At 35.8% G+C, this 26,133-nt stretch overlaps 2 protein-coding genes across 6 annotated transcripts; one reads left to right on the top strand and one right to left on the bottom strand.

Annotated features, from left to right (window-relative positions):
* The first annotated feature begins 723 nt into the window (after nucleotides 1-723).
* CSN7 (COP9 signalosome subunit 7) lies at nucleotides 724-16,252 on the top strand. Of its 4 annotated transcripts, none has more exons than XM_045747321.2 (7): nucleotides 724-844; nucleotides 4,943-5,004; nucleotides 8,162-8,333; nucleotides 8,912-9,167; nucleotides 10,631-10,740; nucleotides 12,293-12,403; nucleotides 14,367-16,252. In XM_045747321.2, the coding sequence occupies exons 2-7, from the start codon at nucleotides 4,967-4,969 to the stop codon at nucleotides 14,511-14,513; spliced, it is 834 nt and encodes a 277-aa protein (XP_045603277.1). In that variant the 5' UTR covers nucleotides 724-844; nucleotides 4,943-4,966; the 3' UTR covers nucleotides 14,514-16,252. The 4 variants fall into 4 exon arrangements, with proteins under 4 accessions (XP_045603277.1, XP_069168755.1, XP_045603276.1 ...); XM_045747320.2 differs by having other exon boundaries at nucleotides 730-849; XM_069312652.1 differs by lacking the exon at nucleotides 724-844 and adding an exon at nucleotides 3,105-3,188.
* LOC123761351 (cell division cycle-associated protein 3) lies at nucleotides 15,806-26,133 on the bottom strand. 2 transcript variants are annotated; one of them, XM_045747322.2, is made up of 6 exons: nucleotides 25,936-26,133; nucleotides 23,936-24,083; nucleotides 22,185-22,271; nucleotides 20,598-20,793; nucleotides 18,926-19,059; nucleotides 15,806-17,628 (listed from the first exon to the last, which is right to left on the bottom strand). In XM_045747322.2, exons 2-6 carry the CDS (start codon nucleotides 24,068-24,070, stop codon nucleotides 17,446-17,448), a joined length of 735 nt encoding a protein of 244 aa, XP_045603278.2. In that variant the 5' UTR covers nucleotides 24,071-24,083; nucleotides 25,936-26,133; the 3' UTR covers nucleotides 15,806-17,445. The 2 variants fall into 2 exon arrangements, with proteins under 2 accessions (XP_045603278.2, XP_045603280.2); XM_045747324.2 differs by having other exon boundaries at nucleotides 17,179-17,628; nucleotides 26,016-26,119.

Raw genomic sequence — 26,133 nt, 5'->3', positions numbered from 1 at the left:
TAGAACCCATAATCACCACACCATAAATAAATATATCTTTGATATCCCCAGAGTCAAACTAAATCTATGCAAACAATATGCAAATAAAGGAACCTAGTCCGTGGAACTCACTCTTCTAACGAATTAAAAAGCTGTCCAATCTATGCCTTATTCAAAAGTAAACCCAAAAAGTACCAAATTTCATCCTCATAATTTTCTACCGTGTGCTTCAAACTCGCACTGTATCTTGTGCTACCCAATCCCCCAATATATGTGTGCCAAAGCCATTTAACTTCACCATTGTAATCACTGCTATCAACTTACATCATAGCTGTTATTTTGAACGCAATTTTATTACAATGTACCTATTAATCCTCAAATTATGCTACAATGTACCTGTTGATAATCCTAAAATTTTACTACAATGTACGTATGAATTTTATTCAAATTTTCTTACAATGTACCTGTTAATATTCTTCAAACTTTGCTTCAAATTCCCTACTTACGATTATCTGTTAGACAAAGGACCTGCCCAAAAGGCTATGCGTGTTAATGGCTATCCAAGAATGTAAAAACATCAAAAAAGTACTCTCATAAACTCATTGGTCATTATACTCAAATCTTTTACTTTTCCATTAATATGTAATTATAAACAAGAGCTTTTATCTAGTATTACACGTATTCTTGAAAGTATATATATATATATTTTTAAATGATTAATGAATGGTTCATATGTGCTTTGGTCGACAGATGGCGCGCGTGTTTGTTTACCAGACGAGAGTAGCGGCAGGAGGCGACCACTGTTTCCCAATACTGGAATTACCAATCATCGGCAATTTCAACATCTTAGTAGAAAACAGTCGTGGTGAGGTAAAACTCTAGCGCGCATATGTTATCAGAAAGTTTTGATTTAGGTGTGGTGAATGTTGTATGTAAATGTTTCTGGAAATGTTTGTCTAGTCATTCAGGACCTAGAATGCTAATAGGAATGGGTCGCATTTATTAACAAGCTACACTTTTGTTGGCTTGTTAAATTGAATTGTTGAATTTTATGGAGAGATTGATGAAGATTAAGCCACCCAAGAGGTGGCACGGGCATGAATAGCCCGTAAATTATGGAGAGATTAGGTCAGGTTTTTTATTTGGTATGGTAAAGCAGAGGATATATTACCGTAACTTGCGTATTTTATTTAAAACACTTCAAGTAGGTAACAATGTTGGATGGATGCCTGATTGATCTTAGATCAGTTGATGCAATGATCACTGCATGTTGATGCAGTGATCATTGCCCAATATGATCATGGGTGTTTTGCCTTTAGACAAGTAGAATTAAATATTCTTCCCTACATGATTTTTATTTGAATGATCAGGGGGTAGGCATAAGAAGGGCACCTACCATAGATATATTGTGCGTGTGAGTGTCAGAAGATAGTATTGCAGTGTGACCTCCGTGTGAGGTGAGGTCCAGTGCATACCTCATTGGAAGTCGGTAGCAGTTGCTGGGCTTCTGCCACAGAATTGATAGCTGCAGCAAGTCACAGATTTTATCCATTAGCAAGTGACAATTTCATTTACAAAACTGGATGACAGACCTCGCTAGATATATTGACTGTCAAACTATCTTGCACTCATGTCACTCAATCAAATTCAATCATGTTCATATTACAGTAGTACCTCTCATTACTTGCACCATTGCAATTTATGAGAATTTTCTCCCCTTCTTTTAATCTTCTCACCAATTAATATTCTCAAATATTTATCTTTAACATTCCCATTTACCCATCCACCAGTTTCCTTGCTGCACTTCCTTTTTTTTTTCTTTTCTCCCTATTTTCCCTTTGCCTTTTTCTACTTGACTAAAACTTTCACATTCTATTTACTCTCGTATTAATCCAATTTTCTTTGTTTTGTTGATTTTGTATTCACAAAATATACTTATTTTTCTATCCAACTGTTCTTTTGACTTCATCTCATCAAACAGTTCATCTCATTCTTTTACAAATTTATGAAGGGAAGATGGGGGATGTGTGAAGAGGGGTGGCATGGGGTGTAGGGGATGAGAGACAGACTATCCCAGGCATCACTGAGTACCCCCCTCCTAGTATGTATATACGTGTATGTGTGTAAACAGTACTAATCAAAAGTATGTGTTACCCTGCTTGAGATGGCACGTATTTATGGCAAAAAAAAAAGAATAATGGTCTTGTGGGTAAAAGATTGTAGACAAAAGTATGCTCAAGGTACATATCATGGTGTGCGCTACCTCCCTGGAAACACACAGCTTGGATGCTTAGTTGTCCCCGGACATTCATAGTGAGTAGTTGTGTTTGTGTCTTGCCCTTTTATCTTGCCATGTTTTATCGCAGATAACAATGTTGTTGGTGGTATTATATTGTTATTATTGTGCTTACCAAATAAATAAGCAAAGAAACCACTGGTCAGATAATTGATTTAAATGAAGCAGGCCACCAAATAAGGAAATAAGTTAATTGTTGGGTCTAGCCAAGTCAATATATGAGGAAATATTGTGTGTGAGTTTCCGAGGAGAATGCGTTGTGATAGGCCGCCCAAGAAACATTGGTCTGATCATCCCAGGAAGATGTCTTCATGATATGTGAATGTTCTAAAACATTTATTAGAGAGGACCCTTCATGTTACAGCAAGGGTAGACTTTGAAGTCTTCCAGGGACATCCAGAATGATGCTTCTGTGATGGCATATTACCACTGTTCCCCCACAGGGAACTTGCACAATACTTCATGTCAACTTGGCTACACCCAACAATTAACTTACCGTATTTCTTTACATAGTGGCCTACTTCCTTTAAATCAATTATCTGAACAATGGTTTCTTTGCTTATTTACTTGGTAGGTGCCATAATAACAATGTCAGACCACATGAACTGCTATAAAGTGCTAAAAACAACAGACGGTTACGAAGCAAAATGCAGCACATAACTGATCACGATGACAGTCATGAGGCCAGTGGCTCTGGTATTGTTAGCATCCCAAAACTAACGCCTGCCATGACACCATGTAGCTGTTGCATACATGTCTGAAATCTTTCACCCACAAGTCAATATTTTTTTTTCTCTTTCTCTCAATACATATGCGCTGCCTTGAGCAGGGCAGTGCATACTCTTGATGAGTACTGTATAAATATAAAATAATGATCATACCATGTTGAGGACACCACTTCTTGTCAGATCAGGTAAGTTAAGCAACATTAGGTTTGGTTAGTAATTGGGTGGGTGACTGCCTGGAAATGTCAAATGCTATTGGCATTAAACTTTTAAGGGTCCCGTAGTACAGTTGGCTTCATTCTCAACTCACAATCATGAATCGTAAGTTTGATTCCCAGGCAGAACAGAAATGGTTGGGCACATTTCCTTTCACCCAATGGCTCTGTTCACCTAACAGTAAATAGGTACTCAGAAGTTAGGCAACTGTTGTGGGGTTGCATCCTGGGGAGGGTCAGTAGTTTGACCTTTGGGAGACCTTGAAATAAGCCTAAAGTGTGTATACAGGCTCATGGGTATACAGTATAAAGTGTAGGACACAGGCCCCCGTGTCTCAAACATTAATAATAATAATAATAAGATAAAAACCATACTTATGTATTTGTGTATTTTATGTAAAGATTTTAACTACACCAAGTCTTTCACCTTCCCGAGTGCATTATCAGGGTCTGAGTCCGTGGCTTGGACAAGACTTGCATCTCAATAACTAATACAATTGCTACCCAGGATCCGTTCCTCATGTTCTTCTTGACCTTCTGATCATTGGCTGTCGGGAATGGAGGTGATGTGATCAGGTCAGGAAGAACAAGAGGACTGGATCCTGGGTAGCGACTGTATTAATCGTTAAGATGCAAGTCTCATCCTTACCATATACTCAGACCTTAATAATGCATGCACTCAGGAGAATGTGAAAGACTTTGTGTAGCTTAAATCTTTACATAAAATACCAAATACGTAAGTGTGGGTTTTTTATATGTTATGTCTGTGATAAGGCATTATAATTACTTCTTAATAATAAGAATAATATGATAAAATCTCTAATTTTTAATTACAGTACCTTAATGAAGATATCCATATTCTAGCTAACAGTAGTTCAGTGCTTGTAAATGGTATGATCAAACTCATTGAAATTTGATACCAAGAGAACTTTTCTCTCAATCTTTGCCACCAGAACTCTCTCCCTTGATTTTTTGCAGAGACAGTCCAAGTATGAACACTAAACTTGTTTACCAGCATCTTCACTCCTTACCCATGATAAATGTTCTGTGCAAATTTACCTTATGTGTCAATGTTAAAATACTTCTTTTTCATGCTTAGTTTAGCCACACTATATTTGCTGGAAGACATCTTTTCAGCTTGCAAATACTTAAATATCAAAATAAATATCAATATAAAAATACTTTAAATTCCCTGAGTAGTAAGGAGTAACATATTGTGATCAGTACAAATTGAATGATCACATAGTTTGGTTGCATATGTTGGCAGTACTGGGCCCGCAGAAAAATTTTGTTTATATAAACTTTACAGTATAGTTCCTGTATTAAACGGTACAAACACAAAAAAATAATTGTTCTACTAAAAGCACATCGTCAGTATAAATACAGTATGGAAAAATGATTCACTAGAAATTACTACAGTACTGTATATAGTCGATCCAGATTTTCGGTGATTGCTTCTGCGAGTCTGGATTCAATTTGATTCGTAGACCTGATCTGTCAAAATAATTTGGCCATTATTTAAAAGATTTTATTAAGTGGTCTGGATTCTAGAGGATACACATTACAGTAGTTTTTCTTTATATTTGGCCAATGACATTTTGTGATAATTAACCATTTGCTTTGTTCTGCGTGGGCTTTGCTGGAAGTGCAGACGTGGAACTTAAGATTTCTTTATGTATGTGGCTCTGAACCTAATTTTGTTTTGTTATTGATTTATTTCTCATTAGGGCAGTATCACCAACACATCCTCCATGACCATGAGTGCCGCCGACATGACGACACAAGACAAGTATGTGTTGGTTTGGTTAAGTTTAAACACTGTTTTTTGCATAATTTGTTGTGTATGTAGTGTTTTAATTTTATTACTCAGAAGACTGTATTTTGTTATTTATTAAGCAGTCTTTTCTTTTTTCCTTATTGGACATTATTCTTTACTTCATTTCTTATTGGACATTTTTCTTTACTTCATTTTGTATTGGACATTTTTCTTAACTTTATTTCTTATTGAACAATTTCTTTTCTGAATTCCTGAGTATACAGCATTTTTCATTAATTCTTTACTACTACAGTACTTGTATTATATTTATATAAGAACAATTTAAAATTCTTTCACCTATATACATTCAGATACACATACAGTACTACATATCAATGTCTACATGTATGTCCTGCATACATATTCATAATCTTTTCAAATTCTTTTTTACATGGGTTTTTGCTCCCACAAACATGCACTCATACTGAAGAGTTCCCCAGAGCCACAAATCATGATATGTACAATATCCCAAATCACACATTTTGGTCTAGGGTTAAACAAAGTTTAATATTTAGGCCAGTTTAATTTAATGATAGTTCAGAGATCTATCTGTGAATGATGCAGTCACAGATAGATACACTACAGAGACAGTGTATCTGTGGCAGTCACAGATAGATACACTAGAGTTCCATTAGTCATTTCCATTTCCATACACTCATTAGTCTCTTTATACACTACAGAGACAGTTACACATTACTGTAGTAATGTGTAACAGTCTCTGTAATGTATAAAGTTGCATGATTAGGTTTCTGAAATTAAAGAATTTTGCCTTCTTGAAAGGCTTGAACATAATGGCAAAATTACTGGATAGAATCTTCGTATTTGTAGTTGGTGAAAATTCAAGTAATCAAATAATGTGTCAAGTCAATGATACAGTAAATGCACCAATACCATTCTCAGTCTGATTTTGTTTTGCAAAATCTGTGTAGATTTCAACAAATCTACAGATTTGAAAATTTGGAGTAGATTTTAAAAATCTACTACAAAATCAAAAAATACAATACATGAATAATTGGGATTATCTGCACTGTCAACACAGCTTGGTTCTGGTGCAATGTTCCAAAACTATAAATAATTTAAAATACTTTAGATAATTTGAAACCCCAATGATTTCATCAGGTGATGAAACCCACCTGATGAATAACTTCCTCTGCAGTAATAATAAGGGTTAATGTGCACATAAATCAATTGCTTGTCATAGTGATGGAAAATTTACAAACCTTAAAGCAATATATGAACAAAATAATATTTAGACACTCATACTTTTGAGAAATCATTTTACATGTAACTCTTGGCACTAGACTTTCACATTTTCTAAAACTGGTATTTTTACAACCTATCTCTAACACCAATTTCTAAAATATGCAATATTGGAGTTTCCCATTTTTATTTACATGTGAATAGATTTGCTTAATTTAGACATTTTTTAACCCTTTAATTCGGCTAGATTTGCCATATGCTGTACTGTACAATGTTCGGAAACACTAATATTTGGTAAGTAATATTTAGCCAGGCAAGCTAGTGTAAGTCTATTAGTGATCATATACTTGCAAACAAAATCAAGGATCTAACAGTTGCATGTATTGATTTTCTGGCTTTGCAAATTGCTCCAGGTTTAAGGTGGTTGTGCCCCATATTATGGAGCATCTTCATCTGGAACTATAAAGGCATAGGCTTTTCCTGGCAGGAGCCCGAGTGGTTGCAGGTATACCTCACCCTATAACCTGTCTGGTCTACCCACTGGAATGGCTGTGGTTAAGGGTTCTTTATTAAAATGCTCTAAAATTTCTGTACCATGATGCCTTCCTCCTGTGCTGTAGTTTTTTTTTACAGAGAATTCTGATTTTGGCTGGTCAGGGGCATTAATTTCTGCAGGCTGCACTGGTTGCATATGATGGTTTGTGAATGTGTGGAGATCTGGATGAGGCTTTGGTATGTCCTCCCACAGGGTTCAGTGAGCCAGTTGCCTTCCAATAGTCCCTTACCTAAAAAGAGGGAAGGTCCACTCATTCCATTCCCTTTTGGAAATGGATTCTCAGGATTGTCTTGTTTCTGCTTCTTTGGATCCAGTCCTTAGTGTGGTTAAGGGTGTAGTAGTTCAACTGCATTTAGGGATGGCTTAACAACTCGGGAGATATTCAGTGCCTCCTTTCATTGAATATGCGAGATGCTTGAGTGTAGTTGTAGTCCACCTGAACTACAGTACAGTATTGGGAATTTAGTTCAAAATAATGGAGAATTGTATATTAGAATGTTGCTTGGCAGTGTTGGTGTCTTTACTTCAAAAATATTTTCAGGGTAATATATCAAAAAGTAAAAAATGGTATTTAGCTTGGGACCATTAACATAACTTTTTAATCATTGGCAAATAATCCTGTACAGTATATTTTGACTTGGGTTATGTACTGCACAGTATATACGTAAATTACTTTGGTTTTTAATATACAAAATTTAGCATGTTGTAAAATAAGAGAAATCCTGTAGAACCTGAGTTACAATCCTAGGACCAAACTGTAAAGTTTGTTTAATGATAGTTCAGAGATCTATCTGTGAATGATGCAGTCATTTGCTGTTACTGTAGTAATTTGTAACTGTTTCTGTAGTGTATAAAGTTGCATGATTAGGTTACTGAAATTAAGGAATTTTGGCTTTTAAAAGTCTAGATATAGATAGGCTTGATATATCTCCTTTAATTGTACAGGTACTTGCTTTATATTCACTGAAACTCATCACTGATGAGTTTCATTTTCATCTGGTGTTAGACTGCATCAACATTTGAAACGTTTAGCAGTGGCTCCTGCATACTGGTAGTTGCACTACTTAACCTTGTCACAGAAAGTGACAAGGAAATATGTGAGGCACTGAATGCCAGTTTCCATGGAGTGTTCACAACTGAGCTTGATTAAGTGAAGTAATGGACTTGTTATATGTATTATTAGCCGACCTTTATACAGTAGAAGAGCGAGCTGTTCTACAACTATTTGAAGCCACACCTAAGCCCACACCCATTCCCAAATTAAGATGTTTGAAATAGTGGTGTTAATAGTCAATTTTTTAATTATATATATTACTCTAAAATTCACAATTATAGGTTTATGATGAGTTATTTTTGTATTTTGTTTTACCCTAGTAATTCTAAAACCATGGGGGAAAAGCCAAGTCAGACAAATCCAGTTGAGCAATATATCTTATTGGCTAAACAAGCAAAAGGAGCAGCTGCTGTTCAACTAGTGAAACAGGTACTGGAGGCACCAGAAGTCTATGTGTTTGGGGAACTTTTGGATATGCCAAATATTACAAATGTAAGTACAAACTTATCCTACTTCTATAGAATGTAGTACAGTATCTGCTTTTATTCATTTAAATTGTTTAAGGTCATCTAGGCACTTTTTTTTTTTTTTTTTTAAGAGTGTAGGAATTCACTTCAAAAGAGTAAATGTTAGAATTATTTTAAATCTGTAGTCAAAAAGTTTGCAATGTTGAGCCTTGTGCCCCAAAGTTCATTCCTCCTCGCCATTTACCCTCTTCCACCATGCCCTGGTCTTACCTCATCACTCCCTCCTTTTCCACAACCACCCTGCGTCCCCCTTCCTCCACCACCCCACGTCCCCCTTCCTCCACCACCCCGCGTCCCCCTTCCTCTGCCATATGCTCAAGTTCACCCAGCTTATTGTTTTTATTATGATCATTATAGTACCCTGCAATGTTTTTCACTTCCCTGTTCATATCCCAAGATGTGCCAGCCTTGGGATGACATTCTCAAGTCCTCTTCTGTGATTGAAAAATAGCTACAGTAGTGTCATCAAAGATTTGTAATTACTGTTGTTCATGCTCTTATGGTGTTGTGTCTGAAACATTTGTATTTTTTTTTACTTTATAGCTAAAAAATAATTCTCAACATGCACCGTATTATGAACTTCTACAACTTTTTGCCTATGGCATTTATGGTGACTATGCAAGAGAGTCATCCAAGTTTCCATCATTAACTCCAACAATGCTAACCAAGTTGCGACACCTAACAATTGTTTCAATGGCAACAGGACAGAAAAGCATCCCACTAGTAACTCTTGGCAGCCAGCTGGGTCTTGCCTCAACACGAGAGTTGGAAGACTTAATTATTGAGGCTATGTACACAGGTAAAGTAGCTTCCATCTAACATTTTTTTACTTGCCAAAATCAAATGGCACATTTTTTTATTTATACAACTCTAGTCTTCAGAGCTGTATTTATCAGCTGCAATAAAAAGTGCAAATTTGTAATGAATTTTGTTAATGTTTGCCAGAATATAAGTACAGTAATAATAATTGTAAGGCTCTAGGGAGTGATGAGCATCTATGGAGTTGGCAGAGTTCTGGAAACCCTGTGAAAAGATTTTATATTATTAAAAGTAGTGCACATGTAAGAGTCGTGGTAAAATGAGAAGTTTGAAATTAATGTAGGTATACATATGGGTTGTGTGATGTCACTTGGTTGTGGGTGGGCTATTCTGAAAAGAGAAAGTCAGGTTAAAAATATTAGAGGAACACATTAACTTAGTGAATGAGTCCGATGTGAATAATTGGAATTAATCAGATTTGATGGGTATGGATGATACAGTTCATTTAGCAGTGTTTGAAATAAATAGTAATGGAGAAGTGGTTGATTAGTTTTAATACATGAAATATATGATTGATAGAAATATTTGTGTAAGTGATGTTGTGTAGAGTGAGTTGGAAGAAAAGTGGCTGGCACATTGAAAGCCCTGGTTTGATAAAACAAGATAGGAAGGGAATGATAGTTTTTGACTGCTCTTATATACAGGTGTCAGACAGTGTGGTATGAACATGAAAAATCAATAATTAGAGATGTAGAAATGGACATTTTGAAAAGCATGAATAATGTTAGGAGAATATATAGAATACAGATGTCTTGAAGAGGTGTTACAGAAGTTAATAAATTGCAAGATTGAAGAGAGTATATAGAGTATGTCCTTTCCAGCTTTGGGACATTTCTTATAGTTTAGGTGCTTTATCATGTCTATGCATGCCATATATGTATTCTGTATTCCCTCTTGTTTCACAGAGCTCTCCTGCTCTGAAAGGGGGAAGTGAGTACCGAGCAGTACTCAAGATGTGACAGCACCAGTGATTTAAACAGTGTTACCATTGCTGTGTGATCTCTGGATTTGAATGTTTTCAAAATCTATCCTGTGGTTTTCCTGGCTGATGCTATAATATTTGCTTGTTTATGTTCATCAAATTGTCAGGTCATCAGACATCATAATTCCCAGGTCTTTTACATATTGATTTCCTTCTATGAGTAGGTCTGATTGCATCTTGTACATGTTATATATTTTAATATATAACATGGTTTACTACTAATCTTGTTAACAAGATTAGTAGTAAAACACACAGTGCTGACAACTGCAGAGAAACGCCAAGAATCGTCTTAAATAGCAAATGATGCTTTATCTGTAAAGTCATATGGGTAAAATGTCATGTATTATATTTATTAGTCTAGTCTCTACTTGGTGTTTCTCTACATAGCAAGGTTACCATAAAATCAGTTAATTTTGTAAAATGTAGGAAGATAATATAGTCAAATCTAATGTTTGTTTCAGATATCATACATGGAAAGCTGGACCAAAAAAATGGCATATTGGAGCTTGATCATGCTATTGGCCGGGACATAAAGCCAGAGGATTTGCCTAACATTGTAGCAACTTTACAGGTACTGTAAGTTTTGATATTGTGCATCTAATAGAATTATATTATATATTATAAGATTGGTACACATATTCAGCCTCACAGTTGGGAATGGATTATGCTTCATAGAAGTTTAATGCCAATATGATCTTAATTTTTCTTGGCCTTGTGTTACATTATTGACAATATCATGTAGCAGTTTAATTAGGAATTACTTAAATTTCTGTGGATAATGTGTGATAAAACATAGTTTTATGCATTGTGTGGGGATTTCTAATTACCTATTTGTGGTTAAAGGAATAATTGCATTCATGGAATCCTCTCTTTGACTTGTCAAAGGTGTTATTAAATTTTCCCGAGATTGTGGCACCTACAGTTTCCTTTTTTAATGTTAAGTGACATGATTTATCTTGTACACTGATCTGCACCTCGTGTAAAGTGGCCGGATGAGGTGCTCTATATTGTACATCTGTCCGAGTTTACTTTAAGGTTGGACCACTACTGTGTACAGCTAGACTCGGACTGGCGTACAAGTCACTCACAGTAAGTATCAACGTAAAGTGCCTAGAGCAACGGCACAAGATCCTGAGGAGATCTTGCCAGATATAGGTTGTCTGATTCCCACCTGGAGATGCAGGGAAAATGGAGGTTGTTTCATCGAATTTGTAAGATTCAGTGCTAGATAATAGTGGGGGTGACACCTTTATAGGACCAAATCTGAAAAGTATTGTTTACTGAGGGAGAAAGGATTTCTTGAAACACCATGCGCTTAACATCTATTTATTAAACATAAAACAAAAATATATTTACACATTGAAATGGGATAATTGTCTACTCTACGAGGGGTCATGAGCAAATCTACGCAGAGTACTTTCTCTTGCTGACAGTTCGCAGGTGACGTGGCGCAACCTAACCTTAACACTGGTAAAATGGCCACCTTAACAATAATGGCTGCCAATGCAACACGGACAATTTGGAACTCAAATTTTATGCTTGGGACATTAAATTGCATGCACTATATACATAGACTGACGTGTTGGAATAATCATTCACAATCACAGTACTCAGAAGTGGTCCAACCTTAAAGTAAACTCGGACAACATCATAGGGTTACTTCCATCCCACGTTGTGCCCAAGATCACATAGCTGAGAAAAAATGTCTGTCTTTTAAGTAACTTGAACAAGCTTAGGTTTTTTCACTGCCAACAGTATAAAGATACCAGTTTTCCACCACTTCAGTTTCTTCCGTGAAAAGGTAATGAGTGTTACTTTTAAATGAACAAATCCACAAGGGCCGTGACGAGGATTCGAACCTGCATCCGGGAGCATCCCAGACACTGCCTTAATCGACTGAGCTACGACAGGGTAAAAGGGTTGAAACCCTTTTACCCTGTCGTAGCTCAGTCGATTAAGGCAGTGTCTGGGATGCTCCCGGACGCAGGATCGAATCCTCGTCACGGCCCTTGTAGATTTGTTCATTTGATGCATCACGTTAGTGTGATCTCTGTGTGTAGTGTTACTTTTAATTCAAAATGTGATTCTAAAAGGTGGAGTGTAAATGTTTTATTGTTCAACAGTCTTGGTGCGACACATGTGATACCATGCTCACTAATATTGATCAGCTGATCACCCGTGCTAATTCAGACAAGGAAAAACATCTTAAGCATCGCAATTCATTAGAAGCCGAGGTAAGAAGTATTTTCGTTATTATTTATATACAGTACTTGTATTATGTGTATATATATTTTTTGCATATCGGTTGTGTTGAAACTTTTCAGTTGGTAAATGCAACAGAGCTTGAGTACCAAATTTAATTACTGGTAGACCTATATCTTTCAGGGAATTCTTGTTTATTTTTAGAATGTAAAGTAAAAAGTAAGTACTTTTGAAGTTAACAAATCCACAAGGGCTGTGATGAGGGTTCGAACCTATGCACGAGATGTTCCCAGCTGCGCCTTGGTCAACTGTGCCACGATATGGTTAAAATAATTGCAACCTGGAGTGCTACTGCCCTCACTAGGATACAAGATTACAACCTTATTACAACATAAGTGCCCTTGTGGATTTGTTCATTTGATATATCATGCTATTGTGATTTGTGTGTGTATTTTTGATTAATGAAAATAAAGTACAGTAATCTGAAATTACTGTATGTGACATTTTGATTGAGAACTAATAGACTATTTCCATCATGTTAGCTTCTTTGAATGGATTAAAGTTTTATTTATTGTAATTAAATATTAAATAAAAGCTACCATTGCATAAATGAGTTATCTTAACTGCTAGACTTCATTCCACTACTGTATACAAGACCTATATATGCATCATCCTAACACGAAGTTAGAGTATTATCAGAAAAAGGTTTGTATATGGTATTACTGTTTAGTACTTAAAGTATGTTTAATAAAGTGTGTGTGGTAACTTCCTCACACATGTAGTGAAGTTTTAAGTTGGTTATCTTACTTTTTTTTATCCCTGTTCTACATGTCCAGTTTTTATTCTTTTCTGGTCCTTTATTTCTTATCAGTTATATTGAGTAATATGGGAAAAGAATAGATAATGCTCAAGTCATAGCAAGATCAAATGGCATCAGCCCCTTACATGTGCTAGTGAGACAAATGACAAGCAATCTCGAGCAAACGCTGATATTTCCACTATGCCTTGACATTGGAAATCAACGTGGTGGTTAGCAGCCACAATGTAATTAGTAATCGAATAATGCCAATTGATAAATTGTGAACTTTTATATGCCATGCTGTTGTGATTACAATTAGCTCTTATAATTGTATAATGTATATGTTTATTCTTTTGTCAATAACATTAATTTAGTTTTTCTTGGTAATTTGATGGGAGATAGAACATTTAATAATCATGAAAAGTTTATTATGTTGAAAATTTGCAGCTATGTATCACGTGCTTTATTACTACTCTGTAACCAAGTTTTATGTATTCTGTCAGTTTTATGAAATTATTATCCACCTTTATAATTTCATTATAATAGCATCAAATATATTTATTTGTAAAAAAATGGCCTTACATAATGCATACTCTGCAGTGTCCTTTCTTAAATATACAATTTGATTAGGCCAGAAATAGGCTATTAACCACTGCACTGCGTCAAACGACAAATGTCGTTTTGAGAGTTGTGCATTTTTTTTTTTTTATGTTTTTGTCACTGTTTTGAAATAAAAATAGTTGAGTTTGGAAATATCTTGACATTGTCTTTATAAATGGTCAGGTAAAGTTAACAAAAATATGTCCTTAACAATTGCACCATAAAGTTTTTTTTGCCAAAAACAGGTGCGCAGTGCAGGGGTTAAGCTACACCGAGCCTAAATTAATAGTTTAAATTAGCTTTGTCCTGCCAAGTCTGAATTAGTTTATTATACAAGAGGTTGAGAGTACACTATTTGTAAGGTAAGATCTCGATACAATATTGTACCACCTCTGGCTGGTAGAAGGGGACAAGTAGCCTCGGAGCAAAGCACACATTATTGTATTATATCCAGGTGTTGTTAGGTGATGCAATTATTTATAGTATGTATTGTAGTTACTTTTAATACAGTACAAACTAGCTTTTTTTTTAAATATTACCTAAACATTTCGTAAATATCACATGTTACCCTAAGCATACTTTGATGTACTTTACAGGTTTTGAACATCAAAGCTTCCCTTAAGACTCAAGCTCAGGAAGGAGACGAGGCTCTGGTATCGGATTCACGTGACCATGATAAAAAACGGCCTGCAAAGAAAGGAATCCGTGCTTCATCTTCCAAGTTTTGGCCCAAAAGCTCTTAACATTTTTAAACGTATTTAGTGTGAATTGATTTAATATATTTAGAGAGGTTGAAGCGTCTAATCTTGGAAATGTAAAATTTTTCTGTATTTTTAAAGAAAGGTAAAATACAGGAAAACTTTTCATGTACAATAATTATTTTACGAGATTAAAATGATTGTTTCTGGAATGTAATACAGTAGTGTATGTTGGCAGGCATATGCTTGGCTCATTTTGTTATGTACCTAATATTTTTTTCTATTCTTTAGCAGCAGTTGTCAAAAATATTTCTAAGGACCTATGTTTTCACATTATATTTTTGGTTTAGAACTATCAAAATTAGCAAGCAAATAACTTAAGAGTTAAACTGTTGGTATTAAAGTTTTCTTAATCACTGTATGTATTGTAGATAATTTCCTCTGAGTAAATTATGCAAAGTTGAAAATTGTTCATGCTTCCCTATCATTTATAGATCAATATTTGAAAAAGGTGAGTATTTTTTTTTAAAACAGTCAATTTGATGTCTGACTTGAAGGCTCGTCATTGAATTCCACAAAATTAAAAGCAAAGTTGTTTTGCAATACCATAATATGTGTAATGATCAAATACTTGATACTGACAACACACACACAAAAGGGTTACTAATTTTTTACATTTTTGCAACTAAATTGATAATTTTATTGTTTATCATACTTCAATATTACACAAATGAACATTTTGTTTTCCTCAGCCATTATTATTATTATGTGTGATTGATCCTTGAAGCTGCAGTGATTCTTAACCTTTTAACCAGTTTGCACCCCTTCCAAATGCCAAGCCATTGTTGTACCACTTTCCCAAAGTCATAAAATTAATAATAGTTCCATTATGGTTTTATGCCACTTCCTTTAGATAAGCCACAATTGGTCACAGCATCTTATGACTTAACCAGGGGTATTAATTTTTTAAAGAAGCTGAGTACCTACTGATAGGGCTTTATCATTTATCAAATGGGAAAACATAATTAAAAAAAGGGGGAGGGAGGAGGGCCTGACATGCAAGAGATCAAACATTAATTTTTGGACACATTTTGCAACTTTACTACCAGTTGCTAGTGTTTTTGATTCTATCCAATGGTGTAGTTTGATGGTTGTGGTTACAGTACACTTTCATCTGATGTTTTCGTCTTTGATGAGCTTAGCATTCTTAAGTCATAGGGCATTATCTCGGTATTATAGATGGAGCGCATTCATAAATCTTTGCATCAAAGTTTCTAGGTGGTTTTCCACTACAATTAGTCAGAATTACTACTGCAGTCTGGTAAATAGTTGATAGATTTTTAATCTTTTTAGAAAACCTTTATTGAAATTGCTGTTACCCATGATTCACATTAAGCCTATTGGAGATTTACTACACAATTTCTACACATTAAAAATAAAATGTTAGCTTGTCTTGATGTCACCTTACTATTTGCCAAATGTCAAGAAAAAATCCTTGAGATAACTCAGATATGTTGTTCTACAATGTAATGGAATTATCAACCTTAGAAGCTACATACTAAAATTACTACTGCTACAGTTATGAGTTCTGTTGATAATTGGGTCTCTCAGTTTGACACACTTAGCTAATTAATTTAATCACATGAAATTACTGTACAATATCCTCCACTTTCATTCCTAGGACTATAAAAGGTTTTGCTATGTTGATCATGCCATCATGATCTACCTATATAATTTTATGATGCCAATGAAAAACCTGCTACATAGTTTATTATAAATAGTGTGTAGAAAAAAAAAGCTTTTCCTAATAATGAAAGGAAGTGACCAGTTTAAAGTCTACAGAAAACCCATCTATAAAAAATTATTTCTTCTAACTTGCATCACAATGGGATAAAATAATAGAAATCGGATTATTTATCAGGGAATTAAAGATTTATAGCCAACAGTAACCTAAAGATGTTCTAATATATTAATGAATCTTTCCCAAACCTTACAGACTGCATGCTTCATTAGACAATGCAATAAAGATAAATGCTAACAAAAGAGAACCAGTAATGTTTTGTTTTTTCAACATGACAGATGGTAAACACTAATACCTGCAACGAAACCAATAGAGTTGTTCACGAGACGTAAAAAAGAATTGTCATTCACAGCAAGGTTGTGCTTAAAACCATTCATAATTGGGGGACAGTATTTGAAGGAGAAACTTAGTCTAGATATAAAAAAAATTATACAGTAAATACTGTACAAGTGTGTGCCCCTTATCAATAAAATTAATGAATGTTGCATCAGGATGCTTTACTAAATGAACTACATACAGAACTTGAGCCCATCATATACAACAAAACCAGTGGGTGGAAACTAACATTTTGGTGATGTGTAAATACAAGCCAAATCGTTAGGAAAATATGAAATATTTAATTGCTCATACGTCTGAAATATGGAAAAGTTGGGGCATGACCAATCAACTGAAGGTGTGCATCTGGCAGATTTCATAAAGCCACTGGGCAAAATCAGTGAAGTCTGCCTTCTTCGTATTTCTGTACAATGTTGTCAGCAATTTGAGCTCTATTCAACAACCTAGCAATATATCAAGTTCAAAACCTGCTCTTTAACAATCTTGCAAAGAACCCAAGAAATATTTTAGGAGACCATTGAAAGGTACTTAATGTGGTAATGAACTCATGATTAGGGTCGATTCAAAAATAAATGTCGTACATTTTTTATTTTCTTTCACCCGTCACAAATGGAAAATGATTAAGCTCTATAAGCTACCTTTTTCATTTGGAAACAGAAGTGAATGACGGAACAAAGTAGCTAGTTATTGATTTGCATAAGTAATAATGCAAGGAGCTCTTCAATTTAACTCATTTATACTGCTAAAACTCAAGAAATGTTAAATATGATTATTAAAATACTGACTGGTCCAAGTATGGAGTATTTCCTTCATCTCTATATTTAATCTTGTACAAAAAGTCTAAATATTTTCAACAAACTCTGTGCTGGAAGCAACCGTGTTTTCCTGGCCAGATAGCTGCCCTAGAATGATCTTGTGGTTCTTGTTATATTCTTCTTCTACATTTTTGCACTGTTTAGCTTGAAGCAGACCACGAGGCGTGCCGTTCACCACATTTTGCACAGACATCAGTGGGCGGCGCACCTGAAACAATACAGTGTAACTCAAATTGTTATGCTGTCCACTTTAAAAGACTGGTGTCTTTACAGATTATCTTATATGACACTATCTAAATAACATGATTTTCACTTTTATATTTTACATTCTCATTATGGCATGACTGTCCCTTAAAAGTGACAAAATAAAATAACTATAATTTACAATCAAATGTCACTCGGCCCCGCACAAAAACCATCTGATTAAATGGAGACCCAAATAAACATTCATGTAGGTGACAATGTGTAGGGGGGAGAGAGAGAGAGATTACACAGGTGAAAAATATTTAGATAACATTAGTAGAACTTTACATGGATTATGCAACTTCTCATCCTGTTTAGATAGTACCTATTGTGACAATTGTCAATAGTCACGAATTCGTATGTACCTTGCTTTTAGTATACTGACTAGTAAGGAATTCTTAAAAAAAAAAAAAAATGAAGATAAAAAAACTTAAATATTCCTAGGCCTAGTATAACACACACACATATACTATATTAAGCCTCAGATGTCGTGTATTAGGCCTAGGATCGTTAGGTTAGTTTGTCAAAAGCAACACAAGTAAAATAGAAAAAAAGTTTTTTTGGTTTGTCCATCTTAGTGCTGATTTCTAATTTTGTTGTATGTCAGTGTGTACATACTATGGTCCTCATCGTTACTTTAAGTACTACTGTACCAAAATGGGAGGATGGGCTGGATTATTTGAGGATCTTCGCAAGAATAGACTGGATAAAGTACAATAATTTCAAAGCACTAGATATCTCATACCTGCAAGTCTAAAAGTACTAATGACAGGACATTCAATAATGTAGTGCGAGAGATCATGACCTCGCCCCTGCTTGCACAGTTCACACATGGCACTCATAAGTAATCATCAAAAGAAGGCACCAAGTCAGGAAGACTATGTAGCACACAGTGTGATTAGGATTTGGAGCTTTGGCACTTGCAGCAATCAAGTCACAGGTAACTAGCTCAACCTGATCCTGGTAGTCACACTGGACATTTTGTGTGCGTCTTGCCCACAGTCTATACATAGGTGTCAAATCTGAACACTGATAATGAACATTAGGCTGCAAACAGGTCACAATAGTAAATAGATTTAGTGAAAGCAGGAGGTATTGTATTATAACTCACTCACAATTATATAAATATACACTTAACATGTTAACAGGAAAAAAAAAAAAAATCAAATGCTTAATGTTAACCTTCACAATATAGAAATGTGTTACATTTGACCTGGAACCACAATCATTGCACTAAGTATATAGCTTCCTTTGTAACCCACCTTGTCTGAGGACACATCACTTGGGAGAAGCTTCTTCGTAGAGGTGTCTTGTTCTTCCGTACTCTGCTTGTTGTCTTCTTTCTCGGTGGTATTATTGCTATCATTTTTATTTGTTGGTTCTTGCTCATCAAATGCTGAAATATATGAATCTGTTAATTTGGTTGATACTATATAAGCTTTGTCTATGTTATCGCAGAATTATGGAAGGTTGCAAATGTACACACAAAATTTAAAAAAAGGATAATAGATTACAGTATTAGTATTGAACTATAATCAGTTTAACAGCATTTTTATGAAAATTACTAGAAGCCCTCAATTCCAGACTGACATACCCATGTCTAGAAGTTGGTAAGACTGGGGGACGAAGTGAGGGTTTCTACTGGGAAACTACTGTACTTATTCAATAATAATCTAATCCTTTGTGGGTGATTCAGATTCTTCCTTGGACTCGAGATCTATTTATCAATGCTGCCAAGTCTGCTTCCGGGATTTATCTCTGATTAAACTTCCGAGTTAGGTTGGTTTTGTATATTGCCTATCAACGGTTGTTTTAAATGTGATTGTAGGTGGAATGTTCTATTATGGGGTGTCTTGGAGCGAGATTTGACATGTAGTCATTTCCATTGACCTTTGTCGGGACAGGTATGGGCCTCTCATCACTCATGTAAATTAAATTTTGTTCTTATTTAATCTTAGATCAATTATGTAGTTCTTACAACGTAACATTCTTTAATACACTCATTAAAATCACACAAGTATGAGAGCAACACGAGGACAACAACAGGACACGTACTGTATCACTAATGTTGTCAACAACAAGCTGCGAGGTCACCACCACTTCAGTAACAGGACCTGGAATCATGACTTCCTCCAATACACTCAAATTTAGTTGCATGTTCTTAAATTTTTTATCATAATAGCCCTTTTTCCCTCATCCATCTCGACTCCCTCCTTAAGATCTTGTTTACAGTGAATACTGTATTTTTCTCTTCATCTTTTTCTAATTTCTTCACATCTGCTAAAGTTATGTTTGTCTTATCAGCACTTAACTACCAAGGACCTCTGGCTCACACTTATTGTTGACAATAGATGTACAGTATAGACTTCACAGGTGTGGTAGAGAGGTTACAGTGATTTGTTTTCTCGAGGCACATTTTAGGCCCCTCATAATTTTGTTTCCACTTCCTCACAGTGATAGCTTTCCTGCTTCCTAGAGGGAGGGGGAGGGGTTCCCGAGGTCCTTCTTGTGGAGCCTGGTTATGTCCACTGTGGCAGGGAAGAGGGAGGCAGCAGACTCCACAGGTATGGCAAAGGAGATGGAGGTTGTGGACTTTATGTACAGTCAGTAACCTACTGCAGTTTGAGACAGGTGCCACATATCACAACCACCAGAAAAATAAAGGAAATAACAAAAAATTCCAACTGACTAAAGTTATGGGTTTGGTCATGAAATCAGAAACAATTGGGGAAAGGAAAATGGAGAAGGCTACTGTAATAATTTTTCTTCAACAAATAACACCAGTGTCATGATTACTTGAAGAACTTTTATTGATCTTGGCTCAAGGTCACATTAAATTGTTTGATGAATTTAATGGTGTGTGGAGAATAAAGAACAAGTAAAGTTTGGGTTGAAAATCAGGAGACTGGTGTGAGTTAATAAAAATATGCTTACAGTTCAAATGGAATGTCCCTTCTTTTTCTTCTAGAGGTGTTCGAGGCACTTTTGTTGTAGGTGATCTAGGATCGTGCTCATCACTGTCATCGGTGGCGCTAGACTTGCAGTCCAGCTGTTCTAGTCTGGAAGGTTTGAGAGAGAAAGGTCGACGGCGCACATCTCTGGTCTCAACAACAATAGGTGTACGATTTACCTGGCCAAAGAGGAATTTGTTTAACAATTGCATGGCATAATTAACCAGAATAATACCAGTAATAACATTATATGTACTCATACAATGAGTTTATAATTATGTTTACAGACTATAATATGAATAATAAGAACCTTTGTTAACTAAAAACTAAACTGCATATGGCTTGTCTAAGTTTATGTAAAAATCAAGTACAGAATTTGATTTAAAACGGTCCAGAAACTAATGTTCTTGGTTATACTGTACTGCAATAAACAAATGGATAACAAAATGCCAGACGAGTGAGGCACTGCCGAGTTTCAAGTTTCAAAATACAGTACTGTACTGTATTTTCCTTCAATTTATATGGACAAAGAATTGGTATGTAAATATACATAAGTGATAATCTGTATTGCTGTAGAAAGGGTAAAAATTACTCTAATAATATTTATTCAATAAATTTGTAAAATACTGTACTGTAATGCCGTGCTATGAAGTAGAACAGTGGTTCTACTTTGTACACACATGTACAGCAGTATTTTAATCATTCTACATCAACATGGTGTAGAAATTATGGGCCATTTAATAATGTATAAAAATTTAAGACCAGATGATGCAGTAGCATTATTAGAACACAAACCTTAAAGTAGTGGATGACTAAAGAATAATCGAATCATCAAAGTGTTAATAAAATAGCAAATATTCCCCTGAAAACAATTGTGGCACATCTTCACTTTTAATTAGTACAATTAGATTAAAACGAGGTCACTCGAGAAATGTATACCCGAGCTGGCATATCTTACGTTATGAATAGTGTTGAGGGGGACGAGTACAAAGTGGTGCAAGTTTTACACCATTATGGCCCAGTTTACACATTAAATGATTTTAAGATGCACATTGCTAGTTTGAATCAAATATCTGTAAGTCTTCTTGCTATACAATTACACAATGGTAAATAACTAAAATGAAATAAGGTTACTTTATTGGTTAGAATGTAAATATGCACTGGTGTTTCAATATGCATCTGGTTAATAAGACATTACAGTACCTGTCAACATACTGGCATCAGAACACCTCTTACTATAAGGTGTGCAATATAAGAAAGCAGGTGCAATACAACATCAGCAAGATGTCTTAAATCATTTCAAAGTTAGAACTCTAAAGACACATTTATACATCCATTCTTAAGGCACCCTAACAGTTTTTTAAAGAATGTACAGTAACCGGCTATTAATGAAAAAATCAGAGCACACACGTGCTTATGAAAGCTGTCTGCTATGACATTCCAAAAATGTTACCATGGGGTAACTTGGGCCAACTACTCTACTGCTTTAGGTGAATGACGACAAATCTTAAAGTATAGTTTTAAGATCTCAATAACCAACCAACAGTATTAGTAGACAATAACTACTCACTTCAGCATTCGGGGAACGAGGATCAATAGCGAGCGCTTTAACAACTCGAGGAGTGCCATTACCACCTTTGACTGGAGTGTCTGCAACCTGTTGAAAATATCTTGAATTAGAATATGATTGATGACTTCATTCTGTAACAAAACGTATCAGAAATTTATGGAAGTATAATGGTTAAATTTTGTAATGTAAAGTATAACTCATTTGAATGCAAGTTTGTTGTAGAGGTATGCAAGAGATTAATTTGGAATTATCCAAAACTATATTACACTACAATGTACCAGGTACCACGCAAAGAAGTCCCTGTGGCACAGTGGTTAGACACTCGCCCGGCCCTTCTCGAGTGCTTTAGCCTGGGTTCATATCCTGGCCTGGGAGGATTGACTGGGCACCAATTGTTAACTGTAACCACTGTTCACCCAGCAGTGAATAGGAACCTTGTTGTTATACTATTTGGCCGGGTCGTATTCAGGGAAAAATTAGGATTAAAGACCTGCTTGAAACACTATGCGTGCTAGTGACTTTACAAGAATGCAAGAACTCTTGTACAGTACTGTATATATAAATAAATAAATAAATAAATAAATAAAAATAATAATAATAATAATAATAATTAATAATAATTAATAATAATAATAAATAATAATAATAATAATAAAGTGTTGATGCAATGTTTTGGAACATTTGAAAAAGTCAAGATACTTTTTAAAGATTCTTATTGTATATACATCAGGCAACAGTTTTTGAGATTCATGTTTAAGTCCTTATAGCCAAAATAAAAATTAAAAATTGAAACCTTGCATTTTTTTTTAAATCAAGCATTGAATATAATGAAATGCCCTCAGAAGCTTCCCCAGCTAGACACTGGTAACAGCAAACTTTAGCTAACTGTACCAGATCTCCAAGATTCGTCCTTAACTACTGCAACCCAAGACCAGAATCTGGCTCGCTCTTTAAAACTAGGGAAGCTTGCAAATCAGAGATCAACCCAAAACAGGAAAACTAGAAAATTCAAGTCCAACAAAAACTCCAATGTGATGGAAATTATGAACCCCAATGTAAACATTTATTGCCATGAGGTAAGTGCACCTTGGTGCGCTTGACTACTACCAGATGGAGGCTCAGTTCACAGTCCTGGTTAACCCTCCACTTCAATCATGAACTGCCCATACTGAGCCCCCTCAAACCCCCCCTTTTGGTGTGGGAAAAAAAAAGTAGTTAGTAAACAGTTGATTAACAGTTGAGAGGCAGGCCGAAAGAGCAAAGCTCAACCCCCTCAATCACAACTAGGTGAATAGAGAGTTCAAGAAGGAAACGTAGTAGACACATGGAGCTACAGAGGGTCCACCAGAAAAGATTGTTTTATTATATTTAACATTTGAAAGCTGGGAGGAGGGGGGGGGTATCAGTAGCTCACAAAGCTTACTCAGATTAGTACCTCAGTAGAAGAGGCTGACATTTCTAGAAAGGAATAGTAAAATAAAAAAGGCAGACTGGGCTTACCCATGGGAGAAAATGGCAGGTGAAGAGGACCTGTGCAAAAGCATATTTATGTGCCATCCTCATCGAGGCCAATGGACATCCAATAATTAATGAGAGGCCAACACTGTTGGATCCCAAGAAGCATCTAGCCCAGATATTACATATGGTCATATTGGCAAAGAAAACCCGGCATATGAATGCAGTGGCAGGTTGACCAAGATCCTGAGCAACCTGTGTCACCATTTACTATTTTTTAACAAGGAAAAACTTACAGTAATGGGAGTTCTTGGTATATAGTCTGAAGGGGAGCGTGGATCAGTACGCAAAACATGTGTTTGTTTGGGTGTGCCCTTCACATCCGGTACATTCACCACCTCCTCTATGTGTCTACTAGTAAGCCCTCCCATCTTATTTCTTAACCTGGAAAATAAAGAAATTAATATCAGCACTTTAGCAGGTTAACATAGATAAACTTAGTACATTAATAGAATTGAGTGTACAGCCAATTCCTTGCTCTTCCATGTGACTGTACTTTACATAATTTACAAGTTATACAGTACATTGGTTTATAATTAGCACATAACCAATTACAGTACCTGTTCTGAACATAGTATATGCAAATGTAGGAAATTCCTAATCTAATCTAAGGATTGCAGGCAAGTTGATACTGATTGGGTTCTATGATTTGACTAGATACTGTCCAAGAGGTTTAAATGTATACGAGAAAACCCATGATAATAATAATACATCACACCAATAGGTTAATGGTTAAGAGGAGAGTACAGGAGTTAAAGCATTATCTTTACAAGTGGTTGTTGGAAAAATACAATTTTGCAAATTTAGTACAGAATTTTTGTTATAAGGTAGTAAAATCTGCATGCCAGATATTCTGCTGGAAGGCTAAGAATGTAATTTTTATGCCTGTATCATACTGGGTAGCCAAGAGTATATAGTTAACTTTTCAGTTAGATTTTGAGTCGGGAAAAAGTGTCTGCCTCACCTGCAGAAGTAACAGATCTTTGCAGTCAGGCATAATAGATTATCTATACAAATGTGCACTGTTTCCCCAAAAAGATATTGATCATTTCTGAAGAGGTGAAAATAGGCAAGAACCATAACTCATATTGAAAAGGATGTAGTGTACTATTAAATCTATGAAGGATGGACACATTTATGCATTTCACCTTACACCTGATGCCCTTGCTCACCTAGCAGTAAATAGGTACCCAAGTGTCAGAGAACTGTTGTGGTTCAAATTCCCAAGAAGGGGGCCTTGAGAAGTCTTACACACTTCCTGTTCCTAACAACTTGAAACTATTAACTTCCCTTGATAATTGAATACTGGGATTCAGCCACTAAGCTTATGTGATGATTGCCCTTTCACTGCAACCAAGAGTGAATGGTTAACACCAATGGAATTTTTTGTTTTATATATTTATATAAATACAAGAGTGCTTGCATTCTTAAGCCATTAGCACGTATAGTGTTTCGGGCAGGTCCTTAATCCAAATTTTTTCCCTGGAATATGACCCGCCAAATCGTTTAATGACCAGGTACCCATTCACTGCTGGGTGAACAGATACTACAGTAAAGGATTGGCACCCAGTAAATACTCCCCGGCCAGGATACGAACCCAGGCCAAAGTGCTCGCAAAACACCAGGCGAGTGTTTTACCACTGTGCCACTGGGGACTGCAATTTGCTTATCTTTAAGATATTGGGTCTAGATTCTAAACTCGTTATATATTCACCTATATGTGCATGCAGGATTGAGCTTTTCAGCTCTTGGACTTCGACTTTCCAACATCCAGTTGTGTAATACAATAACTCCCAGCCTGAACAAATCCACAAGGGCCGTGACGAGGATTCGAACCTGCGTCCGGGAGATTTGCTCATTTGATGCATCACGTTAGTGTGATCTCTGTGTGTAACTCCCAGCCTATTTTCTTTACCATATCTACTAGACTAAACACCTGACCATCCCTAGGATACAGTCCACAATACCTGTCTAAGTGGGAGGTATCTAGTTGCTGCTAGATGAACACCGATATCGGGTGAAAGGAAACTTTGCCCAATCACTTGTCCTAACGTGGGGATAGAACCAGGAATCCTTGGTTGTAAACCAACGACGTAACCTACTACACTACAGGAACCTGTGAGTCTACAATTCTCCTGCTACCACCCACAAGGTAGGTAGTGGATTCACCATTCAGAAACTGAACTACAGTTTACTAAAAGCTGGAGGAGAATAAGTTCAACGCTGATGTTTCTACCTTGCCAAGAAGAATGTGACAAAGCAACTCTTGATTAGGGGCTATGCAAGAGACTTGTATACGAGCAGTAGAGGAGAAACTTGTGTAGGAGTCGTGGAGAATCTTGTGTGTGCAGAATTAGGTTGAACAGGAGCCGTAGAGGCACTCAGGCTGCGCGGGTCTCAGTGTTTTGAACATGTCAACACGTGACGTCACAAC

Source organism: Procambarus clarkii, chromosome 7, assembly GCF_040958095.1.
Source record: "Procambarus clarkii isolate CNS0578487 chromosome 7, FALCON_Pclarkii_2.0, whole genome shotgun sequence".
NCBI classification, from domain to species: Eukaryota; Metazoa; Arthropoda; class Malacostraca; order Decapoda; family Cambaridae; genus Procambarus; species Procambarus clarkii.
This window is presented reverse-complemented; position numbering and strand designations above follow the sequence as displayed.